The sequence below is a fragment of the Podarcis raffonei genome, chromosome 4 (assembly GCF_027172205.1).
Source record: "Podarcis raffonei isolate rPodRaf1 chromosome 4, rPodRaf1.pri, whole genome shotgun sequence".
NCBI lineage: Eukaryota > Metazoa > Chordata > Lepidosauria > Squamata > Lacertidae > Podarcis > Podarcis raffonei.
In genome coordinates, this window is record NC_070605.1 from 33,889,120 (window position 1) to 33,915,349 (window position 26,230).

Below are 26,230 nucleotides of genomic sequence, written 5' to 3' on the forward strand. Positions count from 1 at the left end.
GGGCTTCATATGAAAATCAATAACTATTCAACAGTGAAAACAGCTGGTGCTTTATTTCTTAAGGAAGCACACAAACTGGTAAGATGTACCCGTGCCCAAGAAATTAAACACTGAGTATTCACCTGCTAAGTTCCACAGATTTATTCAGAAAGTTTTTTTTTTACAGGCCAACACAAAGGGGTTTTTTGTTTGCATCCTCAGTCTTGAAAAGTTACTATTAATTATTATTATTATTTACTACCCTAAGAATATATTGATAATAAACGTCTGTCCCGTTTAGCTAATAAGTTCAAAGAATCTATATTCCCTAAATGATTATGACAGCCATTTTTCAACCTAAATATTGTCTTCATGAAAACTGTTACTGACTAAAATAAGTGTGACCACAGCTGCCTATTTCTCTAAATTAAAGTGGATGCCACACCAATTTCAAATCAGTAGGCACCAACTTATTTCAGTCCCTAATGTTCACTTTTAAGCAAGCCACATTCACCATCGCATCTGTGAAAATATGTTATTAAAATTCACTCCATTCCGCTTGCTCCAATGACCTAGTGGTGGTAATCAAAAATGTACTAGTGTCAAAGCAATAAATAAATAAACTGATGGTCACCTTTCCCATGCTCACAGATTCACCTCAAAAGTGTGCTGCGTAACAATCTCAACTAAGGGAGCCGTGGTTTCTTGAAACAAGCCAGGAAAAAACCATAGTTTCATATCCAGGCAGTTCAGAAACCACAGTTTAAACAAGCTGAAGTGAGTTCAGACATAAGAGGAAGCTGTGGTGTGTTTAGAAATGGGAGCTTAAAATTCAAATCTCCTCTTTGCGGTCACACAAGCAGAGGGGAGAGAGAAGTGTGCAAACTTGAGGTTCATGTAGGCTTGTTCGCATAGCAGGGAAGCCATGCTTTCCCATTAGGTCTGAACCAACCCGTAGTGTCCAGCTGGCTTTGTTTCCTACTGCAGAACAAAGATAATATGAACTGTTCTTCAGAGGTGCAATCAGTTAATAATAGTAGTAGCAGTAATTGCTTTGGACTAATTAGATTGATTATAGTAATAGAATATGCATAATATTTTTCCCTCCAAGCTGTTATTGGTGGATAGCAGTTGTAAGAACCACGCTGTTGCACCAATTGTTAATGAAGTACAATTCTAGCAGTGGTATTTACTCTGATGTTAAAAAAAATAATACAGTGGTACCTCAGGTTAAGTACTTCATTCATTCCGGAGGTCCGTTCTTAACCTGAAACTGTTCTTAACCTGAAGCACCACTTTGGCTAATGGGGCCTCTTGCTGCCGCTGTGCTGCCGGAGCACGATTTCTGTTCTCATCCTGAAGCAAAGTTCTTAACCTGAGGTAATATTTCTGGGTTAGCGGAGTCTGTAACCTGAAGCGTATGTAACCTGATGCATATGTAACCCGAGGTACCACTGTAATGAGAGAATGGTACAGTATCACATTTCCACTAATGTAAATGTGGAGTTTGTAGGGAAAAAATTGTCCATTTTTCCTTAAAGAATTATTAGTGCAACGAACAACCCACTGAATTAATTGGCAAAGCTCCTATTGACTATATATTTCATATTTATTAGTAAGAATGTTCTTTATCGTGTCTGTTTTTAAAATATAGTCATATATCTTGAAAGGAGTGTTGTTTTAATTGATTGCATTGGAAATACATCAATGCAGACTACTAAAATACAAGGTTATGTTGTGCTGTACTGGAATAACCTTCTTCATCCCAGTTCTCAAGTGTAGCATCATACTATGTGGATTACCATGGAAACTACTTGGGCTCTCTATGTCTGCTTCCTTACATAAGCATGGCAAATAGTGTGCAATAAGAAGCAATTTTAGCACCTGGACAGAGGATTGGCTTCAAACCCCTACTTCATGTACCACTCTGTAGTATGAACTAGCATTTTTTATTCCACCAGTGTGCAATGGCTTTGCAATTTGCAATATCATATGCAATAGGAGATAGAGCTTCTGTGCTTTTCAAAATTGTGTGAAGTGGAACCTTTGGCAGGCACTACTTATGTAGGAGTGAGAAAAACTGCACCTGCTAATATTCTTCCTTTTATGCAACTATTAAAGGTGCAAGAATCTTTCATCCTTTACACCACTGTGCCTTTATACTCTGGGTCCATACTTCCTCTGTTTTCTCCTGGATTAGCTGCTGTTGACTATTTCACCTTTTATGGCCCATTTGAATTCCCAGCTTGGCCAGTTCCTGAGTGGAAGCAAGTGGGTTTTTTTTCTTAACAGCTTCAAGAAAGGCAGGGACTAGCAAGTTCTCTGAGCAGGTTTCAGAGTGTCCCATGAGCAGACCTGAGAGTGAAACATAAAGCAAAGATGCCATTTTACTGGTTGATCTTGGTATCAAGCACCTTCTGCTTCAGCATAATTTATTTTTTAAAAATATAAAGAATTATGCTACACTTTAGAAATCACTTGAAGGGAAATAATTTTATCCAAAATTCAAAGAGAATGGAAGGTAATCTAAATCTGAATTCTAACCAAGAAGCTCAGTGATGGCCTTGACTGCATCTTTGGCAAAGTTTTTGCCATTTGAGAAATGATAGGATGCATGTATGACATTGCAATGAGCTCTAACTGTGGTGGGGAACCTGTTGCCCTCCCAATGTTATTTGACTCCAACTCCCTTCACGCCCAGGGCCATATTTCCCCCAACACTGCTCTGCGGTAGTAAAAATAACTAAACTACGTGTTTGTTGCCTATACAGTGGTACCTTGGGTTAAGTACTTAATTTGTTCCGGAGGTCCATACTAACCCTGAAACTGTTCTTAACCTGAAGCACCACTTTAGCTAATGGGGCCTCCTGCTGCTGCCACACTGCCGGAGCACGATTTCTGTTCTCATCCTGAAGCAAATTTCTTAACCTGAAGCACTATTTCTGGGTTAGCGGAGTCTGTAACCTGAAGCGTATGTAACCTGAAGCGTATGTAACCCAAGGTACCACTGTATTGCAACATGTGGTTTTTGCTCCTATACATCTTCATCTAGGTGTGATTAGTTTAATGAAGATTTCTGGCATACATAAAATCAGGCTCACTATTTTGAGACATTTTGGTTGGTAGTAATAACTATTATGGCTATTGCCATGCTGTGATTAATAATAATAATAATAATAATAATAATAATAATAATAGGATGTTAGTTTTTAGCCACTGGCTTTCAGTAGTATCTGAATAACCTAATCCAGTGGTACAGGTTTGTCCTTCTGTGAACTCCTCAAAAATACTATTGCGTGTTTTTGAATGGCATGTTTTTAATATGATACATTGATCACTGTATCTGAGTAAATACGAGAACTGGCACCTTTCCAAATAAGAAGTATTCAGAAGAGGATTCCTCCCTTTAAGTTAGCCACAAAAAAGGGCTTTCTCTTAAGAATTCTAAAAATGCATATTTCCTGCATATGCAACAAGTTCCTTCAAAAGTCTCTTTGTTTGTTTTCAGGAAGAAACCCAAGACAGCTGAAAAACAGAAAGAGCCTGAGGAGAATGAGATTACGCAGACGGGTGCATACAGTGCCAAGTCAGGCCTTCCCTGCCTGAACTTTGAAACTGTCCCATCTTTGAGCCCAGCTCTCATCCATTCATCACATTCAGCAAGAAACCTGCACGCACACACAGGGTCACCTGATTGTGAGTACAATACTGCAGTTGTGGGTATCGGTGTATATACTGAAACATGTTCTCCCGGGTTTCCTAGCCTCAACCCATACTGTCAAAACAAAGACCTCTTCACTCATATTATTGGATTTTTCAGGACGTATGAATTATTCATACAGACAGACTCTGATTTGTAGGAAGTAACTTTTAATGAATTCATTTTCATTCATATCCAGACCATATTATTCATTTGTTTAGCTTATATGGAAGACTCAGGAGCAAGTGCTGAATATTATTGTTATTATTACACTTAATTTATTAATTGCCTTCTAAACCACTGTCTCTAAGGTGATTTACACATAAAATAATAAATCTAAAAACACCAGTGCAACAAATACATTAAAAAAACAAGATGAAAACCCTAAGAAGTGGATACTCATTGTAAAATGGTATGTAATAAGAACATACAAAACACTGTTTGGCAAAGATAGGCTGAAGTCTTTTTTATTATTATTTGAGTCATATTACTTCTCACTGGCTGCTCCATAGTTGTGGAACTTTCCTAACTTTACAAACATGTGGAAAACTCAAAAACTTTTTGATTTTGCAGGTTGTGAAGGAGACGGTCCCTAAACACTGTTGACTTTCATACATTAAGGACTTTGTAGATCCAAATCACATACTGGGCCTTGTTGTTGTTGTTGTTTAGTCATTTAGTCGTGTCCGACTCTTCGTGACCCCATGGACCAGAGCACGCCAGGCACTTCTGTCTTCCACTGCCTCCCGCAGTTTGGTCAGACTCATGTTTGTAGCTTCGAGAACACTGTCCAACCATCTCGTCCTCTGTCGTCCCCTTATGACATACTGGGCCTTAGAAGAGTATAAATATCCAGTGCAGATAGCAGACCTCAGTGCCGCCAGTAACCTAACCCAGTCAGGAATTGCCTCACAACACTTTGCACAGTCCCTACTTTATGGAATCATCATGGCAGGAAAGAACAAAGACATTTCATAATGGCCCTACATTATCTATCTATCTATCTATCTGTGGTGGTAGTGATGGTACATCCAATTTTTTCCTAATCAATTCAAAACAGCTAGCAGCATTCTTATAATCAGTGCTGTTGCTACAGTATAGCATACTGAATACATTAACTGTTTATTTTAGAAAAAGATTATTTCATAAAGTTGCAGTCCAATGCACATCTGCTTGGGAGTAAAGCAAAGTGAGACTTACTTCCAAACCTTATCTGAGCTAAAGATGTCACACCAATCCTTTGTCCAAAACTGGATTTCCTATTCATACACTAAGATTTACTCCACTCTTTTGAACAATGGAAAACCATCATTTTACCACCCAGAAAAAATATCATTTTCTTACGCACTATGTAGGATACCTATATAGTGGTACCTTGGTTTTCAAACGTAATCCGTTACAGAAGACAGAGTTCTGAAACGTTCGAAAACCCAATAGCCGACAGCTAGGCCTCAGGATCTTGCACTCAGCGGAAGCCGCATTACATGTTCGACTTCTGAGGCGTGTTCAAAACCTGAAGCATTTACTTACGGGTTTACGGTGTTTGAAAACCAAAATGTTCATCAACAGACACATTCGAAAACCAAGGTACCACTGTACTACATAAGACCAGACATCAGTCGAAACTCCATACTAGCCCCTGAAATCACCCTTCTCCTTTAAGCAAGGCCAAATACCCATCCATCCAAGACATCTGAAGGCAGTCCTGTTTAGGGAAGTTTTTAATGTTTGAAGTTATATTTTGTTTTTAATGTTCTGTTGAAAGCCACTCAGAGTGGCTGGGGAAACCCAGCCAGATGGACAGGGTAGAAATAATAAATTTAAATTCTTCTTCTTCTTCTTCTTCTTCTTCTTCTTCTTCTTCTTCTTCTGACCCCAAAATTCACCCCTTCATTTGGCACGAGCAGCATGCCAATCAGATCCCCATCCAAACCTCAAACATTATCCTCATCAGGCACCCATCTGAATCCCAAACTCCAGCTCCTTCCCCATGGCCAAAAGATTGTCTGGGTATGAATATTATATTTTACTTTTGGTGAGACCAGATGCTCTTCTGAATCACATCCCCTGGTGCATCTTAGCCTTACAGGAGAAGAATGCCATTAAAATTAAGGTTTGCCGTTAAGTATCATTATTTTCAAGAGTTCTCGCTTACAAGACACAGGTCATTGTCATGCTGATTTGAGAGCAATAATTGCCCTTTCCTCCTCCGCTGTAACCTGTGTATGCTAGGTAATATTGATAGATACACGTGGAAGACTATGTAGGTGGAAAGGACTACAGATTTCAAATGGAAGAATCCTCTGTACTGTATGCATCCCTTCCAAATGTGGTCACTCTAGGGCGGGGTGGCCAACCATTCAGATTCCTCTCCTGATGAGAGTTGCAGTCTAGCAGCATCTGCAGGACACCATTCTGGCTCCCCCTTCTTTAAGGATTCCACTCAAAGCATCTCTGGCTGGTTATCACTGCTGTGATGTGCAAATGAAATGCTCAAGGAACTTTGCGGTAAGGTGCGGTGAAGGATTCTGCATCAAATATATTTCTAAAACATATTCAAGAACATTCTACCACAGCTTCTCAGACAAGCTGCAACTTCTGCACTGCTAGATAATGCAGTTGTATAGCGCACACATTGTTGACATGGATTGAACCTACAAAAAGGAAAAAATAAAACAATTGCAATTTCAGTGGCATTCTTAACTTAAAAATTAGCGTCACTGGATTTTTCAAAACTGATGGTGCCACCTGAAACTGCACTGTCACAGAATGATTATTTTGCCATTGAAGTTATCTTAGATTTGAACTAAACAGAATATAGTTCAGCATTCCCCAAGCTAAATATGATGGACCTGTTGCAAGTCTTTAGGTCTGTGTATGTTTAATTCAAAGACGTCAACACAAGCTCTTTACTTTTATTTAATGATTCTCTTTTCATTTTATATTGAATTTGAAATTACCGTGTAGCTGAAACCAGTTGCAAAAAGTCTGACATTTCTGGTCAGCTGTTTAATATACTGAAGCTTTACAAGAATTCCAGCAAAAAAGCCCTTTAGATGAATTGGGCATATGTAAAAATCTCAGTTTCACTAATGATTTGGGGATGTCATAGTTTCCTTCTTCTGATGTGGTTTTAAAATGAAAATTTACAAGCAGGAAAAAAGGAAGAAGCCAGCTTCTAAAGCCAACCAGACTTTGTGGAGGCCAATAAAAAAAAATCAGGTCATTGCAATAAAAGTAAGGTTATCCATTTCTTTTTTAAGTTAGAAAACAACAACCTGTCTAAGCACAAAGATTGGAAGTTAGCCATGTTATTGGTATTATTGTTAACTGAAATCACTTTAGCTACCATTTACCCTTTCTTCTTTCATACATTCTAACATTTTTAGGAAGCAGTGCCCACACACAAATCTGTTCACATTTTATGACCAACGCAAAATTGGCTTACAGTAGTCTCTAAGAGGAAAAATAAAAAATGAGCAAGTGTGGAATTAAGGCACGCTATATGTTTTATTTTCCAGCAAACAATCTGCTTAACCTTTTCACAGAAATGAGAAAGTTAATTAGTTAGTGAGACTTGAGGTATCATCCCAATATTTGTTTACAAAACAAGTGAGGAAGCACGAAAGTGGCTTGGCATAAAGTCTGGGGATGGAATGAGCCATAGCAGTGTGATTTTCTTTTATTGCCTCACATCAGATGGCCACGGTTCTTTATGAGGCACAATAGTGTTTGAGTCCAGTGTGCGTTGCTGCTTTTGCCGCTCTAAATTCTACGAATCAACTGCAAATTCAATCTTTATTTGCTTTAACAACTTATAGGCTGCCTTTCTAACATAAAAGCTTTCCCAAGGTGACTTACGATCAGTATATTTAGCAGTGTTTCTTAAACCAAAATCCAAACATTTTAGACTAAAAGAGCAACACAGAACCATTCCTAAACCAGAATAATTTTTTAACTATTCAAAACAGAGAGCTGTGATGTTTTTTTTCTTGGAGGCAAGAATTCAATCTTTTTAGACCTCGGGGTGATGGCAGGGACCAGAGTGTACATTCCTTTGAAGAAAGGATATGGACCTGTATGTCCCTTTATATATCAGCTGCCGTGAGATAAACCACCTACTATAGACCAATCCTCAGTTAATCATGGAATTTGCTTTGGAAGTGGAAATGGTTCTCATTCTTCCACATGCTCCAAGTGTTAATGTGGTCAAGTCCTGTGGAACTATAGGCACACACTGTTGAGATTCTTAGCTACTTCTCAAATACAATCTCAGCCACAAACTCTTTAGGCAAGGTGTGGTCCATTAGTCTTAGCCTCCCATCTGTAATAATAATCCAAAATAATTATGAACATGGTTCCCCAACAGATACAGCTTGTTTCATCCAAGTACCTTATTATGTAATACTGAGAATGCTGAACCCTGGAAAAGGTTTTTACTGGGCTCTCACCCCATAAATGCCCCCCAGCAACTGCTCATAAGCCTGACAGTTTTGGAAATGACAGAACTTTTATAAAATGCCTAACCAGCCGAACTTATAATGTGCACTTGTTTGTAATAGGCTCTTGTACTGTAAGGGGCTAATGATACTGCCATATCATACAGGGATATTGTAAGGATTTAAAAAAAAAATGTAGTTGAAGTTCTTTCACATATTAAGGGCACCATGTGATTGAAAGCCACACCTGCATATTTCTTTTGATGAACGGTATCATATCAATAATACCTTTCTTTGAAACCAACAATGCACCTATTCTTGTAAATTTTCAGGAACTCACCAAAGAGAAAGTACTTAGTTTGGCACAATTTTTATTATGGATTTCAAGATTCATGTGATTTTCAGTAGCGGCAGGAAGAATTCATATCGGCTTGCTACTTTTATCCAAGATCGCTGTATTTTTACAGTGCATTTTATGAAACCTAGAATACAATTATCTTTTTGTTCTGGGATTCTGTATATAGTCTCCAGCAGGGACCTAATTATTGTTGCTGATTGAGATATGTTTTCAGTAGATGTCGTACTTCTTTTAAGGAGTCACTTATAAAGGTAAAAACAAGAAGTCTAGGCTCAATATTTGTGTTTTGAATTATCTAGACCAGGTGGGAATATGCAGTATACCTTCCCTCCTTTTACAGTATATAGTGCAATGTTTCTACTTCATAGCCCACAAGAGGATTATAATATAAATTTAAAAGTACTTTCTTGGTGGATATTTTGACATTTTTAAGCACTGAAATATGACTGGAACAGTGTGGTGTTAACATTTTGGAAAGCCCTTTTATCATAGAAATGCTAATTTATGCATAAAAGTGGAAACCCACAACCAAATGTTTTGCTGTATTCTTGTGTCCTAATATCTATTTACAGTTCCAGATAGTCTGCAGCATCAACATTAGTTGAGACTCACATGGGTTGGGGAGGCGACATTTTCCCCACCCTCCTAAAACCTTTCCCCTTTGTGTTATATAGCACTGAGGGATTCATGTTTGGAGTAGCTGCCAGCTCTGAACCTGAGCCCTGTCCAGCACTAGATAAAGTTTCTGGAAAATGAAAAATTACAAAGGTGTCCCCTTCCTGTAACATCTCTCTGTAGCACAAGAAGGAGAAGTGTTTATTTTGTTTTTAACTTCATGTCTCCCGACTGCTCCAGAACATTGTCAATGTCAGGGGCTTGGGTAGACCAAGTCCCTCCTTCCTTTTTGTTCCAAACTGACACTAAACTACCATCGACATTCCATGGCAGCCAGTTTCCTCTTCTTCTTCTTCAACTGGCACCTCAACATCATGCAGCTGCTGAAAACCAATGAACACATTAATCCCTGTTTGTGCAGTTGACTTTTTTCAGAAGTGTTACATTGAATAAGGATCTCTGGCCAAATAACAAACAACTGTACAGCAAAAAAAATTTTTTCCTTCCAGTAGCACCTTAAAGACCAACTAAGTTAGTTCTTGGTATGAGCTTTCGTGTGCATGCACACTTCTTCGGATACACAGACCAACACGGCTACCTTTCTGTAACTGTACAGCAACATATGAATCCCCTCCCTTTGCATCTATTGCTGAATAATTTTTGTTGTTAGATTACAAGGGAAATGATACATTACACTCAACAGCCATTTAATGACATCACTCTGATAGTGTTACCAGTTTTAGCTCATTGCATTTCAAGTCATCATAATAGAAACTCCTTTCCTGTCACAACTTAAATTGTTAATTTTATCTATACCACCTTCCACTGAAAGTCTTATGGTGGTTTACAACAGTTTTAAGATTGGTTATGGGCTGATCTACAAAAACTAGCAACATACTCCCATGCAAGTGCTTCAGCACATTGGACAACCACTGTGTTTGGGGCTGGTAAATTCATGACAAGTTACAGTTTACAGACTTTCCCCCCATTAGTCCATAAATTAGTTTGAAGTATTTCCTTTTGTCCTGAATCTCCTACCAATCAGTTTCATTGGGTGACCTGTTTCCTGTATTATGTCATGCAGTTTGGTCATGGCACTAGCTTAGATAGCTTTGAAAAATGATTAAACAAATTAAGGGAGGAAAAGAAAGAGAATTGTCTATCCACTTTCTCTACGCCATGCATAATTTTAGAAATCTTGTTCATGTTCCCTCCAAAGTTGTCTTTTTTTTCCGAAATGAAAAAGCCCCAAGCATTCTAACCTTTCTTTATAGAAGGGTTGTTCCAGTACTCTTGAATTTTTACTACTCTGGATAATTTAGTATCATCTGAAAATTTGGCCACCTCAGTGCTCACCCTAACTTCAGATCATTTGTGTAGAAGTTTTAAAAAAAAGAAAACCAGTCCCAATACAAATCCTTTGGGGATTTTACTTTTTACTTTCTTCCATTGTGAAGACTACCCTTTTATTCCTACTCCCTGCTTCTTGTTCTTTAACTTTAATGACAATATATATTCTGATTCCATGTCTGTTAAGTTTACTCCAGAGTTTGTGATGAATGACTTTGTGAAAAGCTTTTTGAAAGTTTTAAGTATGCGGTGTGTACAAGGTCACTCTATGATCTGGTACACACCGCTCAAAAAACTCTTTTTAACGTTTGTGAACTTACCTTTGCAGAACACATGCTGGCTCTTCTTTAGCACCATTTTTTTCTTTAATAATGTTTTTAACCAATTTGCCTACCTGCTATTTGTATGAGCAAGTTGCTCCACATAGGATTCATCTTGGTATGGTCAGCAGTACAGTATCTGCTTGGCATGCAGAAGGCCACAAGCTCAATTCCCATCATCTCCACACAGGTCTGGGAATGGGAAACCCCAAAGAGCTGCTGTCAGTAAGTGTACACATTACTGTTACACGTCACCCCAGTCTCTGAGAAGTGAGAGAATCCAGGGTTTCCAGGCACTTACCCAGGTCCAGTTACCTTGGAACAGGAGTGGAGGAAGGGGGTGCGGTAGGTGTGGGCCGCCCCGGGTGTCACTCACCGCGGGGCCTGCAGCGCACCCAAGCCACTCATCTCTCCTGGGAGAGACGCGTGGCTTGGGCGCGCGTAGGCTCCGCACTCCCCAAACAGTTGACCCGCTGCCTCTTCCCCCAGCTGTAGGTCGGCTGAGTGGGAGGAGGCAGGCAGACTGGAGGCCCCGTCCTCACCCCGCCCCTATGGGTGGCTTGCTCCGCTCCTGGGTGCTCTGCCCCAGGCGCCCGAGCGGCTTCCTTCCCCGGTGCCTTGGAATGAAGGCCAGCAGAGACACTGGTATCTTTAGGATATATGATTTTATTTACACATATATACAACCTGGCATAAGATAGACAGGCTCACAGCATTGACACTAACAGATCTTGCTTCTTCAATCATGACAAGTTTTGATCCAGCAAAGAACAAGCTTGTCTCTGTGTCTCCAGCTTTCCAGCCTGCTTCTGACTCAGCTCACACCGACTAGACTCCTATTGTTCTCTCCCTCTGGAAGCCAGGTGGGGGAGTGGGAGGCACACCCATTTCCTTCCTTTTCCTCACCATCACTTAGTTGTACCTCTTGCAAGCTAGCCCATTCTTTTGGGATGCTGATGAGGACACTTAAGTGGCCAGCTAAGGCCATGGTCTCACCAAGAAATTTGTCTGACTAGTTTGGCAAACTCCTCTTGTTAGATTGTCACCTCACAGGATACCAGACTCGAAGAACTGGAAGGGACTCAGGACATTATCTAGACTGACCACTACCAAACCTACAACATTACTGGCTAAGATGAACCAATGATTTGACTTGGTATAAGGGAGCTTCCCGTGTTCCTATACACAATCATGGTGACACGTTATCAAGCAGCAACAATTTCTTCTTCTTCTTTGGCGATCACTCGTAGCTGATAAGATTGTCTTCCATGAATGTGGTCTTAACAATGTGTCCATAAGTTACTGTGGAGGACAATTCTGGATCCGCACATCATTCCACAGTGGGGACATAGGTTTCCAGGTGGGAGTTGATCATGTTGAGGACTTTCCAAACGTGTCTCCCTCTTAGCTTGTTTCTCCCTTTCATCCTGAGTTCGTCCATGATGCCTTTGGTGAAGGCTGTTCTCTAATTGGAGCACTTGCAAGCCGGTGTTTATACTACATTTTATATTTGCTTTGAGAGCGTCTTTAAACCTCCTTTGTTGTCCAACGGTATTACACTTTCCTTTCTTAAATTGGGAATAGAGTAGTTGCTTTGGAAGATGATAATCAGGCATGACCATTCCAGTGAAGTTGATGTTGAATTACATAATCTTAGTGACTGCATGTTTATGGCTAGATTATATGAATAGTGCCTCAGCCTCTGCAAGAGCACCTAAATGGTTGCATTATTTTCTGATGTTTTTCTTGCCATGAGCCAATTTCCCCCATGTTACAGAGGCCCAACTGGCCTCCTCTAGAAGTTGGACATTTAGTGTCACTGATCCCATGCTGTGGAACACTCTTCCAGCAGACATTTGGCAAGCATCCTAGCTTTTGACTTTCAGGCTGACAGACTTATGCAGTTGCTTAAAGTGTTATTGATTAGTCTGTTTTCTGTACTGTTTTAAATAGTGTTTTGCATTTTATTGGACACGTTGTTGTGTACTGTCCCAATATTTTATGAGATGGTGGGATCTAAATACTTTTATTAATGAATGAATACATAATAGAATCATTGAGTAGAAAACTAGGGTAAAAATGGAATAAGTAATAAATAAGTTTAGGTAAACTACATCACTGACAAGCTCAGTAGTAGCTCTGCACACTTCTGAGGTGCTTGTGTGGGGACTTATAACCAGCATGTGTGTGTGTGTGTGTGTGTGTGTGTGTGTGTGTGTGTGTGTTGTCATGAACTCATGCTTTTAGGAAATTCTCTTTCATCCCTTCTGACTCAGACTCTGTGTGTTGCTGTAATGGTTATAGGGGTTGCTCGTGCGTAAGTTGCCGCCACTCCTGGCTAGGTTGCCTGGTTAAACCTTTTCTGTCTGGACAGCCCTTCACTTCGTGGCTGCTTCAGTCGCTAGCAGAATCCGTCAGTGGGCGTTTCTTGAACCTCTTCCAGCATAGAAGTTCTTTGACGCCAAGTCTCCGCCTACTCTCCCTGCGCGGAAGTCTTCTGCGCAGGGTGGGTGTGGGCAGCGGAGGACCCATGCTCTCCCCGCTGGTCTCCGGCGAGGAGTCCTGGAGCCCCCTCGCCAATTCCCCCATCTGCCCCCCTTTCTCCCTGGTGTCACGCTGATTTCCTTCCCCAGCCGATGAGCTGCCTCTCTCCCTGCTGGGCCCTTCTCCAGCATCGCTTTGGAGCCTTGCCTCTGCCTCTAGCTCCGATGGCAGTTCCCTGACAGTTGCTTATAAAAGGACAGTAATAAATAAATAAATAGAGATCATATCAACCTTTTAGCCTGGGTAGTTTTCAGCTACTAGCAAGTGCCTATTTAATGCAGTCAGGAGAGGACAACAGACAATATATAAAGCAAGGTATACATTGGATTGAAGTTTGGAATTGAAGAGAAAAATAAATATCTGTTCAATTTTTAGATTGTTTCCTGAATCGATTTAAGAACATGAAAGGGGAAATATAACATGGTCAATTGCACGTAGAGATTTTCTTATCCCTGCTAAATGCAGATAGTGAAAATAGGGCTTTCTATGCATGCATATTGGTACACATGTTAACCTTCCATTCAGTTGGGAACCCTGCACAATCAGATTAAGTATGAAGAATCTCTGTACTTTCCACTGTGTTGTTGTTGTTGTTGTTGTTTAGTTGTGTCCGACTCTTCGTGACCCCATGGACCAGAGCACACCAGGCACCTCTGTCTTCCACTGCCTCCCACCTTTTGGTCAAACTCATGCTGGTAGCTTCAAGAACACTGTCCAACCATCTCGTCCTCTGTCGTCCCCTTCTCCTTGTTCCCTCAATCTTTCCCAACATCAGGGTCTTTTCCAGGGTGTCTTCTCTTCTCATGAGGTGGCCAAAGTATTGGAGCCTCAGCTTCACGAGCTGTCCTTCCAGTGAGCACTCAGGGCTGATTTCCTTAAGAATGAATAGGTTTGATCTTGCAGTCCATGGGACTCTCAAGAGTCTCCTCCAGCACCATAATTCAAAAGCATCAATTCTTCGGCGATCAGCCTTCTTTATGATCCAGCTCTCATTTCCATACATCACTACTGGGAAAACCATAGCTTTAACTATACGGACCTTTGTCGGCAAAGTGATGTCTCTGCTTTTTAAGATGCTGTCTAGGCTTGTCATTGCTTTTCTCCCAAGAAGCAGGCGTCTTTTAATTTTGTGACTGCTGTCACCATCTGCAGAGATCGTGGAGCCCAAGAAAGTAAAATCTCTCACTGCCTCCATTTCTTCCCCTTCTATTTGCCGGGAGGTGATGGGACCAGTGGCCATGATCTTCGTTTTTTTGATGTTGAGCTTTAGACCATATTTTGCGCTCTCCTCTTTCATCCTCATTAAAAGTTTCTTTAATTCCTCTTCACTTTCTGCCATCAAGGTTGTGTCATCTGCATATCTGAGGTTGTTGATATTTCTTCCGGCAATCTTAGTTCCTGCTTGGGATTCATCCAGCCCAGGCTTTTCGCATGATGAATTCTGCATATAAGTTAAATAAGCAGGGAGACAATATACAGCCTGGTTGTACTCCTTTCCCAATTTTGAACCAATCAGTTGTTCCATATCCAGTTCTAACTGTAGCTTCTTGTCCCACATAGAGATTTCTCAGGAGACAGATGAGGTGATCAGGCACTTCCACTGTACACACATACAAATGCAGTTCTTGCTTTAATACAGAGGCAGAGGCAGCTAAGCTGATCCTATAACTTGCATGTGTTTTGTATAGCTGTGAAGCCAAGCATATCAAGGGGCTATAGTGTTGGGGGCTTGTTTGTTTGTTTACTGCAATGGATATTCCTTTAATGAATACAGAACAGGTGGCATTTATTGGACAGAAATTTATTGAACAAAAATAGATTTCTACTTGTAGGAAGTTCTGACTGCTGAATTTTTTGCTTGTTGGCTGGCTGTTAAAAGCAGTCAGAAAACAGTTGCAGTCCTACATTTGCACCTTCTTCCCAGATCGAACTGCTCAGAGCTCAAACTAGATAGTAACATTCATCAGCTTTCTTTTCTTGAGAAATGATGCCATCATGTGGCCATTTTTATGTACACATTGAAAAAAAATCAGGTGTTTTGAATTTTCCTTTAGCTAACTTTATTGCTTATAATCCATCAACAGATTAACTACCACGTAAAATAAACAGTATCTTAATTCATTGAATGTGTTACTTGAAAGAATATTAGATTAAGGAATTGGTTTTAACAAAGATAAATAATTTCTTTGGAATTGTTAATGGATTATTGGCAATAGTGCAATAAGATCTGAAATCATTTTACAAGGAGGAGTTCTGATTAAGTTTCTTTTCAAAACTGACACTGTTAATCTTCTTTCATTTACATTATGCTTACAACTGAGCTCTAGCATTTTTTAATAATCAGATTTTACTTTTCCTGCACATTTTAAAGATACCTAACAAGAATATTTTGGAATATGAAAATTTCTGAATTCTCTTTGGTTATTGGGGTTTAGTCTAATAATTAGTCAGAATTTTACTAGAATTATACTACTTTGGTTTGCAACTGTATGCATGCTTTTAATATAAGTGTAGCCCATTATGGAAATAAGTTAAGTTTAAGTCAGGAACTCAAGTCCAATTAACTGAAATCTAGTATTCTATCTGAATCTACAGCCTTAGCCACCCTTGTAAATCATAATTGCTAGGCTCTGTGCAGCTCCAAGTAACATTTCATGCACACTCAAACACTACAATTAACAGTTCCACCATTCAGAATTCAGTACCTTCCTCTTCTTTTAAAGTGGTTGTGTTAGCATAAAGGATCTGACATAATCTGATTTTTCATTCCAAACAGAATGGTACATGCATATTCCTGACTATTAGTAAGTTTTAAAGGGATAACAAAAACATTTTCCAGACCCTTGCCCACAGGATAAAATCCCCTTGTCATCCCCTTGTCAGCATTCTGAAAGTATGACACATGTGCACAATCTGTGTTATATCACCCCTCCCTCCAGGCTATATGACCATTCATTGCTGGCTCGGGTAAGAATAGCCTTTGCATTTTCACACCCTTTCATTTGTGTGCCATTTCTGAATCAACCTGCTTTCACAAAAAGGAACAAACTCTTATACAGTAGTTTCTCAAGCAGAGTCCATTGGGATTTCTATGTTGATATTCACTGGGCAAAAGAGGGTCAGTTAACAAAGGCTGCTTCAATTCACAGAAACATTTCCCACTGTATTAACTTTAAAGAAAGTGGCAGGTCTGGGAACAGAATGAGACAGGAGTCCTTTCTTCTACTTTGTTCTGAATATTCTATGCAGTGACAATTAGGTGAGTGAGAGTGAATTGATTTGTATATTTATCAGTTAAAGAATATTTCAGATGTATGGATTATTTATTGGGATGCCATTTTTAAATGAATGTTCTTAGTAGCCTGCGATGCACTTCTTTACCTTTGGCTTTGTTTTTGTAAAAGTGTCTTTTCATTCCGCCCCATTTCTGATACCGAAATTGGTGAATAATGAAGTGTTTGATTTAGTACATGTCAAAAGTAAGGCCACTCTGAGACAGGATTAAGCCCAAAAGGCTTGAAGGCCCCTGCTTATCATTGAACTGGGCTATTTAAGCCTATTTTTCACACTCATTTTTGACAAGATGGCTTTTACCAGTCATTTTCAGATGGCAACCCTTTCTTCTGAATGTACCACACCTGGTGAGACATTAGATCCATGTCATCATGTATATTTCTCATGTACCGGAGAATGATTTCTTAAACAATTCTCTATGACATGGTAAATTTCAGCTGATGAGGATACAGCCACTATGCACAGTAATGAATGGAAGCCAGCTGTTTTGCTATACCAAAAGTGGTTGCAAAATCTGGTCTTCCTTTAGGAACCCCTTTTCTTCAGGGGATGAGTTTCTTAGGCTTAGTTTTTCTCTCCATCAGTCTTGCTTTTCTTTACTATTTACAAATTAATCCCTTTTCTTCCTCTTTTTCCTCTTGCGAGAGGGCAATTGGGGGTGGAGACATGGTATTAACCCCTGTCCTTTGCAAACAGGGATTCAAACCCTCACTTCCGGAAGCAAAGTTGCTTAGGTTAGCAGCCTGAAATGGGCAGGGAAGGGTTTAAATATCATCTCCCTTCTCCACTCTGCCCTTCTGAAGTGGATTTTATTCTTTGAAGGAAATAATGTTGAGGATTTAATAGGCGTATTTAAGTTTCAGGTGTAGTTAGACCCTATATTTCAGGAGTTGAGACTTGCATACATACTATCGTTTGTTGTCTGGTTATGAATATATTGAACATATCTGGGGACTTTGGAGAAGGTGTTTGCTTTACACATAGAAAATTTGCTTATGAAACGTAAACGTGGGTGGGGTTTTAAATTCTCTAGACCTCTTATTCCAGAACAATTTTGCCTTTCACACTTAACGTTTTAATTGCAGGTTCTGAATAAAGGTGTATTCAGAAAGGGCACAGTAATCAAATGCAACTGTAGTTCTTATCCCGGCAGGCAATGAATGGAGGTGGGTGGAAATTAACATAGGTTATGTTGAAAACACTGGGGTAACACTGGTGAACTAAAAACAATTGCTACATGAAGTGTGAAGTGGCTCCCAGACTTAAAGGAATTGTAACATTTCCAATGAGGTCCTGGTGGTTCTCGATAGTGTAGCCCACTTGGCGGTGGTGGCAGTGAGACACTGTGAGGATTCAGAGGTTTTCTGCAGAGCCAGCTGTACTGTTAGCCAACAGCCTCATGTGGCAGATGCTGGAGTGGGGGTGGGAGGAGAGAAAGTGTTTGAGAGCAGAGCTAGTCTGCTCCCCTTAGGGAGAGTGGAAGATGTTGTCACTTTACCTCTGTGGAAATCTGATTCAACTGCCATTCCAGCCAGTTTCTGTCCCAGTCATGGGAGAACACCATCTTGTCCTAGGCTTTGGTCAGTTTTGGTCTCTTAATTTGAGGCTGGGCTGGCCAACAGCTGTGTCATTAGATGCCCTTCCCTTCCCCTGGCAGTTAAGTACATTTTACCCCACCTCCTCACAGATGATAATGTGGGTGCCAGCTTAATCATGGTGGGCTTCAGGCACAGTAGCATTTGCCAACCAGGTGCCCTCCAGATGTTTCATCTGGACTACAGCTCCCATCAGTCCCATCATCATATTTGACAGGCTCCATCAGGCCTCTTTGCTCACTCCCATCAGCTCTGGTGTGAAGGCCAGCTCCATCAGACACCTCCTGTGTCTGAACTGTACCAGCGGGTCATTATAGGAGCAACTGTTTAAGAACTGGTGCCCAAGTTTTGGGTTTGATTTTCCCACTCCCTCCCTGTCCCTTTTCCCTTGGATGTTGTGGGTTTCTTTATTGTCAGCCTGAGGGTAGGGACTGCCTTGTATGTAAGTAGGTCTGGGAGCTGCTTTGCCTGAAGAGTGAGACCCAAATGTAGTAAAAAATAAAAAAATAAAAATAAACACAAACCTATAACCAATGTCTTAAACAATATTGCTAGATTTTCTCCCAGACATAGTGGAGCTGTAATTCCATTGGCATAAGGCCACCAGAAGCATTCATTTATCAATAATTAAACTGCTATGTTTCTCCTGTGAGAAAGTTAAACAAACCATTACTTAAGCTGGCATTAAAATTGGTTTTAGTACTGGTAGATAGTAAATATTTTGATCTGTACATCCACAACTAAATATAGTTATGCAGACACTTCTTACTTCATCTTCCATATGTGTTTAAAGGGGAATGTGTAGGAACATACATGTTCTCCTGTCTGTATTTCTGAAGGCACTTGGAAAGAACACTGAACTCTTCATTATTGGGAAGGCGAAATGGTTGGCATGATTACCTAATTCACTTTCTAATTAAGGAGGCTACGCACACCTCAAATCTTAGTGAACTTTTATTTTTTGCATAAGCTTCCTAATATTTTTTTAAGCTGAGCAAGAAAATTCTGAACTGAAGTTTTCCCAGACGAAAGAATTTCAACATTGCACAATGGGGGAGGCGGAACATGCCTGTATCAGCATCTCATCTGCCTTTCTATTGTGCCTTTTCCATTACTGCAGGTAACATTAGTTGCAAGGGGATGACAGAGCGCATTCATAGCATCAATCTCCACAACTTCAGCAATTCTGTGCTCGAGACCCTCAACGAGCAACGCAACCGTGGCCACTTCTGTGATGTGACGGTCCGCATCCACGGGAGCATGCTGCGCGCCCACCGTTGTGTGCTGGCGGCCGGCAGTCCCTTCTTCCAGGACAAGCTGCTACTGGGCTACAGCGACATTGAAATTCCTTCTGTGGTGTCAGTCCAGTCAGTACAAAAGCTCATTGACTTCATGTACAGCGGGGTGCTACGGGTCTCACAGTCAGAGGCCTTGCAGATCCTCACAGCAGCCAGCATCCTTCAGATCAAGACTGTGATTGACGAGTGCACCCGGATTGTGTCACAGAATGTGGGCGACATCTATCCAGTGATCCAGGATTCTGCCCAGGAGACACCGCGAGGAACTCCTGAGTCAGCCACTTCAGGACAGAGCAGTGATACAGAGTCCGGCTACCTGCAAAGTCACTCACAGCACAGTGTAGACAGGATCTATTCAGCATTGTATGCCTGTTCTATGCAGAATGGTAGCGGAGAGCGTTCATTCTACAGTGGAGCAGTGGTCAGCCACCATGAAACAGCTCTGGGACTTTCCAGAGACCATCGTATAGAAGACCCAAGCTGGATTACACGGATCCATGAGCGCTCACAACAGATGGAGCGGTATCTCTCCACTACTCCAGAAACTACACACTGCCGGAAGCAACCACGTCCAGTTCGGATCCAGACCCTCATGGGCAATATTCACATCAAGCAAGAGATGGAGGATGACTATGACTACTATGGACAGCAGAGGGTACAGATCCTAGAGCGAAATGAATCTGAAGAATGCACTGAGGATACTGATCAAGCAGAAGGCACTGAGAGCGAGCCCAAGGGGGAGAGCTTTGACTCAGGAGTCAGTTCCTCTATTGGCACTGAGCCTGATTCTGTTGAGCAGCAATTCATAACTGGTCTAAGCCGAGAAGGTCAGCAAGACCCTCCTCAAGCAGAACAAAATGATGCTTCTGCTGAAGGCATTCAGCAGCAGCACATAGATGCCAACTCTTCCTCACCGGAGAGAGGCAATGACATTGAAAGGGACAGCACACTGCTCACTGTAAGCAACAGTACTGAAAAGGGGACTTTGCAGCCTTCTATCACTACGACTGTTGCCCAAACATTGCCAAGCACCCAGCTCTACTTACGCCAGACAGAAACCCTCACCAGCAATCTGAGGATGCCGCTGACTCTGACCAGCAACACACAAGTCATTGGCACAGCTGGCAATACCTACCTGCCTGCACTGTTTACTACACAGTCTGCTGGCAGTGGTCCTAAGCCTTTCCTCTTCAGCCTGCCCCAACCCTTAGGCCAACAGACACAGTTTGTGACAGTCTCCCAGCCTGGTCTGTCAACTTTTACTGCTCAACTGCCAGCCCCACAGCCCCTGGCTCCTTCTGCAGGCCACAGCACAGCAGGTGGGCAGGGTGAAAAAAAGCCTTATGAGTGCACCCTCTGCAACAAGACTTTCACCGCCAAACAGAATTATGTCAAGCACATGTTTGTACATACAGGTAAGTGTGTGGCTCTTATTTGTGAGGCTGTAGGCTCAGAGAGGAAAAACATTTATAAATATGCAGTCGGTTAGAAGAGATATGCTTCTATTTAACACCCTCATGTTGCATTTAAATAATAATAATAATAATAACAATAATAGTCATGATGCTGAAAGAATTCATAATTGTCTCTTTCAACATCTTATTCTCATATATTGTAAAAGCACATCAGTTTGTTCTCAGACAAGCGGAGGAAAAAATTCTGTCAATTCTTCTGAAACGATATAGAAAGAGAAGGAAAGAACATTAAAAAGTCAGATAAAATAAGGCAATGAACAGGAAGGTATGAACTCTAATGGGATGGAAGAATGGGGCAGCTTCAGAGCTGCAAAGGTGAAGACTGCTGGTTGCAGCACATCTTCTTGAGAACAAATGAAAATTAAATGCTAGAACAAGTAAAGTGTTGTATCATAAGCAAGTTTTATAGCTGTAAATATCTTTGAGAACTATTCTAAAAACCCTAAATGTAGGATCTTTCATGCCAAAAACTGGTTTCATCATGAATCCTGGATAAAAATAAATCCCAAAGTATACATTTTCCAATCTTTGTGGCAAGAAAATTTCAGTGACCTAGCTTGGAAAACTGAGAAGTTTGAGAAGTGGGCACTAGCCTATGAAAAAGCAGGCCACCAAATACTGTCATTTTTTAAGGTGATACGGGACTCCTGCTCCTTATACTTTCTTTATTTTGCAATTTAATTTCTTGGCCGGGAAATTAATATAGTCACTTACCTGGTAGAAATTCATTGTTGAAAGCTACAAAGTGAAAAATGTAACTTTCAGTGTAAACACACTTTTAAAAGTGTCTCCTTAACCTGTAAAGAGAAGCAACATAGTCCATTTGGTTGGGAAGATAAATGATACCAAGGAGAGTTATAGCAAGGTGCGGGGGGCGGTATAGTATATTAGGAGACTGTGCCACACCTCACCAACTGTCACTTCTAACATATATGTCTCATACTTCACTATGGGTGCAGCTACAGCAAAGGCATGATCCCCTAATTCCATTTTTTATGTCTTGCTACCAGTTTGAAGTAGCTACCAGTTGCTACTGTGTGCTACACAGAGTAGGTTGAACCTTTAGCCAGGTGTTAACTTCAAAATGTATTAACCAGTGCTTTTTTCTGGGGGGACACATACCCCTAAACATTTTGTGCATCTAAGTTTGGCCTCATTGAGGGGCAGCATTTCAATATTAGTAGGAAAATGAGAGTACCCCCTAAACATTTTTAAGAAAACAAAGCACTGGCATTAACAGAAAGGTTTTGTATGTTTTGAATAATATATTCCCCTTTATTAACATAATTTTAAAAAGGGTTTTAACTGATATTCAAAATTGCTAGCTAGCTAAATAAACAGTAATCCAGTGAAGCAAAACTCCCTGGTCTGTATGTCCTTTGCTAAAATATAGTGTGCTCTAAGAAGGTTATCTAACCCAGCTACACATTAGTATCCACGGCATAACAAAACCAACAATTCTTGTAGGCTGAAACAATACTGACAAGAGAAAGCCAAGAAACCACACAAATCTTCATTTTGGCCAAGTTACTTTATATTTGTGTTCATTTTCTGTTGTTTGAGAAAATGAGTTATCACCTTCAATTGAAGTAAGAGAGAAAAAATATCACATACAATGAAAGTAGATACTGATTTCCAAGAAAACTCTCCTCCCTAACCATTGTTCTATAATTATAACAAAAAGGACTAGCTAATTCATTAGAGACCTTATTCAGTGTTAATTTTTTTTCTCCCCGGTTCTCTCTTTCTCCCCATCTTTTCCTCTCCCCTTATGCTATTATGCAGGTGAGAAGCCGCACCAATGCAGCATTTGTTGGCGATCCTTCTCCCTAAAGGATTACCTAATCAAACACATGGTGACTCACACCGGTGTCAGAGCCTACCAATGCAGCATCTGTAACAAGCGTTTTACCCAGAAGAGCTCCCTAAATGTGCACATGCGGCTCCACCGTGGGGAGAAATCCTATGAATGCTACATCTGCAAGAAAAAATTCTCACACAAGACCCTGCTCGAAAGACATGTGGCTCTACATAGTGCCACAAATGGAACACCTAGCACAACGGGCACTGGTGCAAGGGCTCTTCCCACTGGAGTGATGGCCTGCGCAGAGGGAACCACATATGTCTGCTCCGTCTGTCCTGCTAAGTTTGACCAAATTGAGCATTTCAATGACCACATGAGGATGCATGTTTCAGATGGATAAGTAAAATCTATTCTGTTATGAACAACAACAAAGCCCAACCAGAGAAACAACAACAAAAAGCTATGGCACTAGAATTTAATATTTTTTTTTTCATTTTTACTTTTTTGTTCGTTTATTTTCATTTCATTTTTGTACTACATGAAGAACTGTTTTTTGCCTGCTGGTACATTACATTTCTGGAAGCTGGGTGAATAGTAATTAGCTCAGCCTTCCTTTGATGGTGGCCTTAAGGCCAGATAGTGCTTCAAGAGATCTACTGGTTGGATCTCTAGCTACTGGCCTCTAAATACAACCCTTCTTTACTACAAAAAAAAACTTTTAAAAAAATCTTCTTTGTCACTTGTGAAGAGCACTACACACACAAAAAAAACCCCAACAACTAGAGGAGAAATATGTTATGAAATCTACAAGGCCTACTGTCGTAAGTACACCGCTTACAGTGTTTCAATGGACAGATTCACAATTCTGACCGCTTTGGACTTCACAGTATCAGTTAAAACTGTGGAATAGAACCATATGGTTGAGCAGCAACCACAGAAAATGGGCCCTATTGGATTCCACCATTAGTCTTGCTATCTTAAAAAAGGGCTGTGGAGAAGGGCAAGGGAGTTTGGGTTGGATGGTGTGGAGTCCCTGCAGGATGGGGAAGGAGAATAATAGGTTCCTCTTGTGGATTCTGTTCCATTCCACACATTCTGATTCATGATTCCCAACTTCTTTCCTCCCCACTAACATCAACACCATATTTCATCAAAAGCTAGGAACAATGAAGTAAGAATTGAGGTGAGCAAAGCTGGCTTTTTATGTAATTTATTCAGTGTCTTTGCTGAGCCATGGGCCTCAGCACAATCAACAGGACTTTTGCAAATATCAAAGAGAAACAGCAAAAGGAAAAGATTTCAATTTTTTCCCCCCACCTAGTGTTCTAGATACACGAAAAGGATTAGCTCCCACAATCTTTGGGGGTAGGTTTGTTTTTTTGTTTTTTTAAAAGGCTGCATCAAGATTTATTCTTGTGGAGGAAAGTGACGTAGAAAGTGGGTGGGAAGTAACTAAAAAAAAAGTTCTCAAGATTTTTTTTAATTCAAAATTTTATAGAGGGACAGATGTGGTGTTTACCAGAATAGAGTGCTGATTTTTTTAAAAAAACATATTTACCACAGTATTTGTGTAAAAAAACAAAAAAAAACAAAAGTGTAACCTTGTTAAAAGTAATTTTTGTTTTCTCTTTTGTTTTGCATACACTGCCACTAATATCTGCTCAGTTATATAACTGAATATATATGTGTATGGTGTGCACATGTATAAATATATGCATATATATTTATACGTGCGCATGCACACACATATATATCTATATCTATATATATATCATTGTAGATAAAGACTGTTCAGATTAGGAATCCTACTTCCAATTAGCAAGAGGGGAAAAGAGAACGAGGTGATCCTGATGTCTTGTTTCAACAAAAGATAACGTATCAACCTTTTTCTGTTATTTTTCTCTGTGCTTTTTAGTAGTTTGAAAATAGCAGTCTGGGAGTAAAGTGATATTATATGTGATTTTCCCCTCCATCATATTCTGCCCGCCTTGTAGTGTCACTTGAAAAGCTGTTCTGAATTTGAAGTTTTGGTTTTATTTGGCTTTTAATTGATTTTCATCTAAGGTTCTGATGAAAGGAAATTGGTTTTCAGAAGCAAGATTTTAACACTATTTATCTGGCCTTTGGAATGGGAGTATTTGTTTTGCTCATAAGTCCTGAAGTCCCTAGGTGGGCAAAGTATGAAGATTGTTCTAACACATCCTGTTATTCTGTCTTTAATCTTCCATAAATGAGAAATGGATCCAGTCTCTTTAGTTACTAAGATATCATGATTGTTCTTTTCCCTTACAAATACAGCTCATCTTTGTTATTTTTCATCTGCAAAGATATTAAAGTTTGTATAGGTACAGAAAGGTGTGGCCCAAAGTGGAATAAGGCAGCCAGGATATACATTAGAAATTCATTTCATTTCATTTTATTATTGATGCAAGGTGTGTCCCCTAAGTTTTAACATCTTTCTAGAGGAGTTTTTGAGAATTCATCACCCCAGGTTGACTGACATGCTTTTAGTGCCTAGTTGAATTGGACCAATGTCTGACAAATCTCGTAAGCATTTGTCCTGTGCGGTAATTTCTAGTCCAAGCAAAGTACCGTATTTTTCGCTCCATAAGACGCACCTGACCATAAGACTCACCTGCTGGAGCCTTGGCAACGGGACAGCTTCTGCAGCTCAGTAAGCCTGCCTTCAAAGGCAGCAGTAGCAGCAAAACTGAACTCATTGGCATTCCCGGCGGCTGCACCAACAGTGGCCGCTCTTTTCAATGAGTCTCATTCTCCAGCCGCAACATCTATCTCCCTGGGCAATATTTGCTCAGACATTACTCGGCTCTGGCGGTAGCACCTCTCTCTCTCTGGCCTGGCATTAAGCCGCAACAGCTCCCCGGGAGAGAGGACACTGGAGGAGGGGAGTGGAGAGAGAGAGAGCTTGTCTAGATCAGGTGTTGTTGTTAATTTGTATACTGCCCTCCATCCAAAGATCACAACATAAAAATGCAAAATAAAAACAGAGCAAAAGTGAAGGTTGCCGCCTCGCCTTGCGTACAAAAGCCAAAAGTGTTGCCTGCCAGCCTTGCTTGCTCATCCAAGGGATAAAGAGACCCGTTTCCTCTACTTCTGGGCAACGTCTCCCTCAGAGCCTTCAGACACACATGGGCATCTGGCAGCTAAGCCTTGGAGTAAGAGGCGGATATACTGCTGGGCGGGAGCTCCCTATCCCAATTTGACAGAGTGTGCGAGGGAGAAAGTTCCCCTTCCACACTGGCTCCTGGCTGCTCTCATGCAAGTCACAGAGTCCTTCCGATGGACGCTCAGCGGGGGACGCTCACACGGGCACCACCATTAGGATGCTCACACGGGCGACATGCCACGCCCCCACTGCTCCAGGAACCAAAGTTCCCAGCTCCGCTGCTGCCAGGGACCACACATCCGCTCCATAAGACGCACAGACATTTCCCCTTC

General features: G+C 40.7%; 1 protein-coding gene across 7 annotated transcripts in view; it reads left to right on the forward strand.

The window, feature by feature from the left end:
* ZBTB20 (zinc finger and BTB domain containing 20) overlaps positions 1 to 25,673 on the forward strand; it is a 484,288-nt gene extending 458,615 nt beyond the window's left edge. For all 7 annotated transcript variants that reach the window (XM_053386091.1, XM_053386092.1, XM_053386087.1 and 4 more), the window contains 3 exons: positions 3,488 to 3,675; positions 19,315 to 20,907; positions 22,753 to 25,673. In XM_053386091.1, coding sequence (XP_053242066.1) covers positions 3,488 to 3,675; positions 19,315 to 20,907; positions 22,753 to 23,171 — 2,200 coding nt within the window. In that variant the 3' untranslated portion in view covers positions 23,172 to 25,673. The remainder of the gene's footprint in view (positions 1 to 3,487; positions 3,676 to 19,314; positions 20,908 to 22,752) is intronic.
* The last annotated feature ends 557 nt before the right edge of the window (positions 25,674 to 26,230 follow it).